At 48.4% G+C, this 8,579-nt stretch overlaps 1 protein-coding gene across 1 annotated transcript in view; it reads left to right on the forward strand.

Moving 5' to 3' along the window:
* DHX34 (DExH-box helicase 34) overlaps positions 1-8,311 on the forward strand; it is a gene marked incomplete at its 5' end in the record, with an annotated part of 9,338 nt that extends 1,027 nt beyond the window's left edge. Inside the window, 10 exons of the mRNA XM_010165033.2 lie at positions 1-159; positions 242-409; positions 503-601; positions 788-892; positions 973-1,230; positions 1,361-1,537; positions 1,622-1,754; positions 1,996-2,125; positions 5,292-5,518; positions 8,184-8,311. The exon at positions 1-159 is cut by the window's left edge and continues 87 nt beyond it. Coding sequence (XP_010163335.2) covers positions 1-159; positions 242-409; positions 503-601; positions 788-892; positions 973-1,230; positions 1,361-1,537; positions 1,622-1,754; positions 1,996-2,125; positions 5,292-5,518; positions 8,184-8,311 — 1,584 coding nt within the window. The remainder of the gene's footprint in view (positions 160-241; positions 410-502; positions 602-787; positions 893-972; positions 1,231-1,360; positions 1,538-1,621; positions 1,755-1,995; positions 2,126-5,291; positions 5,519-8,183) is intronic.
* Positions 8,312-8,579: the final 268 nt, after the last annotated feature.

Here is an 8,579-nt window from a genome sequence, read left to right on the forward strand (position 1 = left end):
AAGAAGCGCCGCGAGCTGCACCGACTCTGGCGTTCCCACGCGGAGACGGAAGGTCGGAAGCGCAAGGTGCTGCGGTTGCAGGATGGAGCGGACGTGTCCTCCGGTGAGGAAGAGGATGGTGGCACCCGTGGGAAAGGGGAGCACAGCATCGATATCCAGGTGACCCTCACATCCATCTCGTCTCCTTAGAAGCAGGATCTGGCCCTTCCAGACCCATGAAACCCTCTTTATCTCTTGCCAGGACGTCAAGTTCAAGCTCCGTCACAACGTGGAGGAGCTCCAGGCTGCGTCCAGCTCCGTCCTCTCCTCCTCTCAGCTCACTCTGCTCAAGCTGGTGCTGTGCAGGGGGCTGTACCCACAGCTCGCCGTGCCCGACCAGCTCAACAGCAGCCGCAAGGACTCTGATCAGGTCCGTGTCCTCCCCCCCGTGCTCCATCCCACACTCTGGAGGTCCCCAGCAGCTCTTTGCTCTCCCTCAACACCCGTTTTACTCTTACTCTAGATTTTTCACACCAAAAACAAGCAGGGTGTCGTGCTTCATCCCACCTCTGTCTTCGCTACTAGTCCAGAGCTGCTCCACTCCAAGGAGAAGGAGAGCGTGGTGGGACCAAAGTCTAAGGAGAGACCAGAGCGTGGTGGGACCAAAGGTGAGACAACCCCAATTCTGGAGGGATTGACTCTGCTTCTCCCTGACTTTTTCCAGCTTCAGGGATTGATAAATCCCAGGTGTTGGAGATGGGGAGAAGTTTGGGGTCCAGCTGAGACACCCCTCATTGTCCCTGCAGAGTCCACAGAGGGGCTGAGCCGTCACCACCAGCTCCTCGCCTTTGTCTCGCTCCTGGAGACCAATAAGCCCTACCTGGTGAACTGTGTCCGGGTACCAGCCCTACAGGTGAGCTCTTCGCTCTCCTCCTCTTCCTCTCCAAGTCCTTTGGTAGCCTTCATCACCCCAAAATGTTTTTGTTCCTCCAGACTCTCCTGCTCTTCTCCCGTTCGTTGGACACCAGCGCAGACTGTGCCCGGCTGGTAGCAGATGGATGGTTGGAACTCACCATCCCCGATGCGGACTCTGCCCTCCGCCTGCTCTCCACCGCTCTACAGCTTCGCTCCACCTGGGAAAAGCTCCTCCACCAACTGCTGGAAGGTCGAGGAGAGGAGTTGAACCATCGACTGAGCTCCCGGGATGTATCCGCGCTCACCCGTGGGCTGCTGGAGTTCCTGCAGATGGAGGTGACGTGGCCGTGACCGCGGTGCAGGTGGTTTTAACTCATCTCTGTCACCTTCCGTTGGGTTGAAGGTTGAGGAAAGAGGATGAGAGGAGCTGGTTCAACCTCCCCAACATCTCCATGTCCTCTTGTAGGTGCCGTACCGCCTGCGCCAGCTCACTGGGCTGGAGAAACAGAACCTCTACGTTGGTCCTCAAACCGTGGCTGCTGCTCCCCGCCTCCCTGGGCTCTTCCAGGGGATGGAGATGAAGCCTGATGAGGTGAAAGGTGGCCACAGGGTGACTGAATTTCTCACCTACAACTGCCTGGCTGTGAGTACAACCTTCTCCCACCCTACCTGTCCTACCTGCCACCCCACCCCTGGTGAATCTCATCACCCCCTTTGTATCCCTCAGACGGACACGGATCTCTACAGCGACTGCTTGAGGAGCTTCTGGACATGTCCCCACTGTGACCTCCACATGCCCTTCACTCCCCTGGAGCGCATGTGCCATGAAAGCCTTTGCCGACCTTCCGAAGGTGAGTTGTGTCCTCACATCTCAGGGTTGTGACAAGGGACAATCCAGGAGAAGCAGCCTGGAGTGAGGCCAGGTGGTATCTCTGCTCCGTGGGTGAGAGGGGATGGTTGTGAGCTGGACTAGGTTTTGGGAATGTCCCTTAAGATGCCACCAAGGTTCACATTTTCAGGGCAGTCAGTGGGAAGAAGAAAAGGATCTTCCATGACTTTGGTTTCCTTCTGATCCCCATTTTTTTCCATGTTTTTCCACAGCCCCCTCAGAAGAAACATCTGAAAGCTCATCCAAAACTTCCACCCTCCACCGTTCCTACCACTGCGACGTCTGCCAGCAGGATTTCACCTTCACCCCCACCGAGATCCTGCGGCACAAGAAGCAGCATCGGTGAGCTGGGCTCCCCGGGATGTTCTCACCATGCTGAGCCACCACCACACTGGGGGTCCTTCCCCAATCCCTTGGGAAGACCAAGAGACCCTCGTTATGGGGGGAAGACCCCCCCTCCCACCGCTACCTCCGTTGCTTTTGGGTGAGTTTGGTTGAACCCCAAAAGAGATTTGATGTTTCAGGGCCATTAGGAGCTCATTGCTGATGTTGGCAGTTGTCCTCAAGTGGGGACAACCTAATTTCACTCTTTTATTTTTATTAAAAACCACCTAAATAAATAGATTTTTGGAGAAAGTCAACGCTGGCCCTGAGTGTGTTCCTGGAAGTTGATGTTCCCTTGTCCATGTGGGTGCCCACCAGGTTGGGGGCTGCAGGATAAAGAGACATTTTTGGGGTCTCTTGAGGGTGATCTTGGAGTGATCTCCTGCCTGAAACAGCACAACCAGCGTGTGGCACTCCTAAACCAGAGTCATCCTCACCTCATCTTCTTATATCCCATGGGAAAAACATGGGAGCAGCCCATCTCAGGCCTTTACCCACCACTAAATCTCCAAAAACACCTCCTCCCCCCCAAAAAAAACCCCCCCAATATTAATAACAAGTGACCTGAGCATCTTTTCAGAGGACACTCCCTCTCGACGCAGCGAGAAGGTGCCGCCTTCACATCCTCAAGAAACTTTGCCTTATAAATCATGGAAGTTTATTTTTTTGGGGCTAAAAACACCTGGAAAAAGGCAAATCCAGAGTGGCTCATGCCCCCAACCCCCCTGTGGAGGTAAATATTGACGATGGGAACTTATCCCCCATCTCAATTAATTTTAAACACATTAATGATCAGCCAGTGTGCTGCTTCAGGCTCCAACAGGAGTTATTAACCACGACCTCTCCTAATTACATTGATTGGCTGATTATTTTTAGCTTTGTGGCACGTTGCATTTTATTCACTGGGCCAAGAAAATCACAGAATCAATCACAGAATATTAGGGATTGGAAGGGACATCAAAAGATCATCCAGTCCATTCCCCCTGCCAAAGCAGGAACCTAAACGAAATTACACAAGAAAATAATCAATAAATGTGGTTTAACCCGTCTTGTCACTCTGTGGGGTAAGAAGCTCCTCCAAGAGCAAAATTCCTTGGGATTTTAATTCATTTATTTTTTATGAAACCTCCTGATTTTCCGTAGGGAATTAACCGTCGCCGCGACTCGGAGTAAAATAGATGGCAGAGGGGGGAAAAAAAAAGGGAGAAGGATGCTGAGTGCTCCCTCATCCTATTTTTTCCTTTTAAAATTGATTTTCTTCCCCTTTTTTTCCCTTTTCCCTCCCAGCTCACACCCTGTGTGACACGTTGTTTATCTTCCCCTCCTCGTTTGGCTTTATCCGTGATTAATTCCTGGCTGATGGTGTCGTATCAATGGTAGAAATTAATTAAACGACTCATTTGCTGAATAGATTATTGAGTTTGAGGACAGGGGATGATGCTTTTACCCCCAGGGGATCCCTGTCCCTTAACTCCCCATGATCCCACCTCACTTTAGGGGTGTGGAGAGCAGCGTCCCCCTCAGTTTCTCAGCTGGGGGGGGAGGTGGGATGATGCTCCTAACGAGTCGTGGTTTCTATGGCAACGAAGCAGGGATGGGAGATGCTCCTGCCATGGCAACAGGCATCAGATGGGTTTGGATTTGTTGATTTTGGCTCCAGGAGTCCCATTTTTTTTGCCTTCTCTGTTAGGTTGAGTGATGGAAGGTGAATTCAAACCTGACTGAGGTTTCTGGAAGCTCAAATATCTGCTCTGCTCTGGTTCCACCTGCCCAAAATGCTTTGAAAACCCCACTTTTTTTCCCCAGAGTTTTGCTTTCTAGGATGTCAACGGCAGTTTGATCCCCAGTTCCTGTGTCATGAGGGATTTTAGCTTCTAAATGCCACCCACGACCAACCTGGACCTATTCCTTCCATGAACTGACCACCCTCCTGAAAACAAGGATCCATCTTTTCTTCTCCAACCTTCAATTTCCCAGCAGAAATTCCCAGTCACACTGTGAGCCCAGTGTGGGATTTCTCCTCCTGGATGTAACATTCACCATCTGCAGGTGAAATATTGATCCGAAGGTGAAAGAAAACTCTTCCAGGTGAATTTTGCCAATTTTGTGCCCGGAATGAAATGGATACAGGGATATAAATATTATTTTTAAACTGAGATTTAAATATTTTTCCAAGAGAAAAGGGATTTTAAGTCACTTGCCTGTGGAAGATGCTTTCAATGTGCAACTTCTCTACTTCTTCCACCGTAGGAGATGTGACTTCTGTGTGTCTTCCATGCTCTTCTGTCATATTTTACAATCTCCAGGTGTGAGATGCAATTCTAAGTGGGGGGACAGGAGGCAAATAAATGTCACATCAATCCTGGGACGGCTCGACGTCACTCCCGTGGTGGCAAAGGTCCCAAACCCTCTTCTCCAAATCAACCCAGACCCAGAAGTTTTGCTGTTCCCACTTATTCCATTCCCAAATCTATTGTTGGATTTTTCCATCCCAATAGTTTCCAAGGTGGTTTTTTTTTGGTTGGTAATTAAAAATATATATGATACTAAGAAAAAAAAAATCATTAAATTATTGGTTAACGCCATCTCTTGAGGGACCTTCTGGGATTTGGGCTTTTAGATGTTGTGCAAGACCCAGCTCAGGTGTCTCATGCTGTCTCGCAGCCTGCAGAGAGCAGCATTCCCTCTTTGATGGAAGCTCCCAACCTTCTGCTTTTTTATTAAAATACTGAAAATTGGGCAAAGTCCAAACATCTCCCTATTTCCCCTCTACTGTGACCCACCACAGAGAGCTGAAGGGGCTTCCCAAAGGTCCCCAAAATGTCTTACCAAGCAGAAGAGAAGAATTTATGTTATTTTTATTTCTTTGCATCAGGAATAAAATCTTGTATTTTATATTTTTTAAAATTTTAAAAAAAAAGATCATCTCCTTGTTGTTTGAGTCCAGAACTTGGGACTTTAGAAAACATCTTGAGACCTTCAACAAAAGGATGAGACTTGGATCCATCCAGCTCATGATCTGCTTCGATGGACTGAGGTGAATGAGCCAAAAAAAAGAAATCACATGAAACGTGACAGTTTGGGCTGTTTCTGTTCATTATTGGTGAACTGTTCTTCCTGCCAGTTACCAGGACAACCTTTCAGGACCACTGTCTGCTGCTGGAGTGAGTTCCTCCTGCTGCTGGAGTTCCTCCTATCCCATAAACCCTGATGTGTCCTCAACCATCAGCAACGTCCTACCTGACCGGCAGCCAACGCAACACCGCTCAACCCCCCCCCCGATGATGGTGATGGAGGAAAGCTCAGAGAAGATGGATGAAGATGATGTGCTCACAAAGCTCAGAAAAGAAAGTAAGAGGTGACCACAGCTACTTGCAAAGGGAACTGAACTTACCTCAACACTAGAGGGACCAAGGGTGGCTTTCATTGGCAATAACCCAACTCTCAGTTGAGTTGGCCAACTGACCTTCCATAAAATAATCCCTCGAAAGAATTGAACAAACCAAACCAACACCAGAGGAAAAGGTCACGTGTGGCTCAACCCAGCAGAGAGTATCGACATGAAACAACGAGGAGAAAGAGCTTTGAAGAGACCTTCAACCCATGTCTTCCTTCTCGTTGACTGGGGACACTCATTGTCACGCTGGTGGACATCTGATTCACTGCGTATTGCAGTTGTGTTGTGATTTTTGTAGCAGGCTGCTGGCCCCACTTTTCTAGACCCAAAACCCCCTTGTGATGTCCAAATACCTTCAAAGAAATACATTTGAAATTAAAACATGAAACCCTCCTCATATGGAGTAGCTTGAGGGACCTGATCCCACCCCAAAAATAAGTCTTGGTTTACCAAAATTCTTTGTTTTCAAAGCCAGAGATGCCACCTCCAAATTAATTAACTGGTTGATTGGGTGGGTTGGACCTTTGAAAGCAGCTGGTTGATGTCTCTGCTCTGCACAGGGCAGAGAGAACAAAACCTTCATGCAAGATGTTGCTATCCAAGAGGTCCCTGTCCCACCAGGATGGGAGGAGATGGTTTCACAGGTGCGTTGTCATCATCCCACATGCTGACTTCATCCAGGTCCAGTGTTTCTTCAGGGCTGACTCACTGCCAGGCTCCCAAAAATCCACCTTTTGGTACAAAAAAAAAGGAACTCCGAGATCTGCGTTGATGGATCGTTAAAGCCTCATTAGCTTTCAGCTTCCATCTCTTGATTTCTAGTTATTGCCCAGGTAGGAAATCAACACCTCTGCGTGATGGAGAGTCTCTGTTTTCACTCTTAGGGTTGATCTTACCTCCTGAAGTTCTGCAGAAGCAAAGTGGGTAGGGTATCTCTTGGCTCTACCATGGATGAAGCCCATAAAACTCAACTGAGAAGGTCATGAAGGACCCCAAAGCATCACATCTCTTGGCTCTACCATGGATGAAGCCCATAAAACTCAACTGAGAAGGTCATGAAGGACCCCAAAGCATCACATCTGTTGGCTCTACCCTGGATGAAGCCCATAAAACTCAACTGAGAAGGTCATGAAGGACCCCAAAGCATCACATCTGTTGGCTCTACCCTGGATGAAGCCCATAAAACTCAACTGAGAAGGTCATGAAGGACCCCAAAGCATCACATCTCTTGGCTCTACCATGGATGAAGCCCATAAAACTCAACTGAGAAGGTCATGAAGGACCCCAAAGCATCACATCTGTTGGCTCTACCCTGGATGAAGCCCATAAAACTCAACTGAGAAGGTCATGAAGGACCCCAAAGCATCACATCTCTTGGCTCTACCCTGGATGAAGCCCATAAAACTCAACTGAGAAGGTCATGAAGGACCCCAAAGCATCACATCTCTTGGCTCTACCCTGGATGAAGCCCATAAAACTCAACTGAGAAGGTCATGAAGGACCCCAAAGCATCACATCTCTTGGCTCTACCATGGATGAAGCCCATAAAACTCAACTGAGAAGGTCATGAAGGACCCCAAAGCATCACAGCCTTGAGCGTGAGGTCATTCTCTCACGTTTCATCAACTACCATGAGATCTTTGTGTGCATTCTTCTCTCCTGAATAGATTCTGATCCTTTTTTTGGGGGGGATAAATCACCCTGAACTCGTTTGTCTCCCCAAATTTGTCCTGCTGCGAATATCTTCAACTAGAGACAATTCAAGTGCCACAGCTGCATAATTAATGCCACTAATGAATAATGAAACAAGTGGAATGGTTGCGGGCATTTGTCGTACCGATAGTGGGAGAGGATGAAACAGGTTGGTTTTTAAATTAACTCCTTCAGCCAAGTGGCAGTTGGAGATCAACCTTGGGAGATGAAGGTTGCTAAGGGGAGTGATGACCCTGGATGCTCATCCTGGAAGAAAAATGTTTGGGAGAGGCTGAGCTTGCTAAAAAAAAAAACCCCCTCACCTCACATCTGAGCAGCCAGGCTGAAATAAAATTGCTCCAAGTTATGTTATGGAGAAATAATTTCCTTTCTTTGGGTGATGGAAAGACACCAAAGTGACACTTGAGCTGGAGGTACCAGCAGGTTTGAATATTTTTTTTCTCCTTTTCCTTCCTGGAGTTGATTTAGTTCAATATTCCCCACCCCCTTGAGATCTTGGAGATCAGCAAAACACAAAGTCCTTCAACTTCCAGTGACAGATGCAAACATCAGTGTGATATTCAATGTTTTTCTCATGACAAATCCCAACTGAATCCAAACCCCAAATGAAACCTAAATCTGTCCGAGCTAAAAAACCAGGCACTGGGGGAGACAATTCCTTGGGAAAAGCCCACCCAACCTCAGAGATCTTCCTTGGAGAACCCCTTTGAGGAGCAAAATCAGCTCCAACTGGGTGCAAAATAACTCTGGGCAGCCTGAATTATTATTTTTATCATTCCCCCCCCTCCCCTGACATTGCAGAATGAACAATTTCCTCCTCTTTTGGCCTCACTCACCCCAAATTCCAATTATTGTTTTTTTTTCCAGTGCCTTGTAGGACCACAACCTGCTCCTCCCCCTTGCAAGCTCTGGGTGATGTTGTCCTCCTCATCCCGACGCCGACGATATTGATCGCGCTCGCCTGCCTCGGGGATTTATTTTTGCAGCAGGAGTACGTGATTGACGGGCTGGAGCTGGCTGATCTCCACTTGTGAAGAAAAACAGAGGGAAACTGTGTCTTCTCCTCCCCTGATTTCAATCACAGGGACATTTTTCTCCTCTGAGATGTCAAGTTGGCTTCTGGAGGACGGGACTCACCTTTCAACCCTCGCCCAGGAGCAAACAGGGTATTGACAGGTTCTTGGAAGCATCTACCTGCTTCCCCAGCAATTAAAGGAGGAGGAAGATGGAGAAATGAGGGGATTGTCCTCAAGGTCATGCTGGTTCTGTGGGAGAAGGACCTTCTCACCACCCTCAAGAGCC

This window comes from Antrostomus carolinensis, unplaced genomic scaffold, assembly GCF_000700745.2.
Source record: "Antrostomus carolinensis isolate BGI_N321 unplaced genomic scaffold, ASM70074v2 scaffold20290, whole genome shotgun sequence".
Taxonomy (NCBI): domain Eukaryota; kingdom Metazoa; phylum Chordata; class Aves; order Caprimulgiformes; family Caprimulgidae; genus Antrostomus; species Antrostomus carolinensis.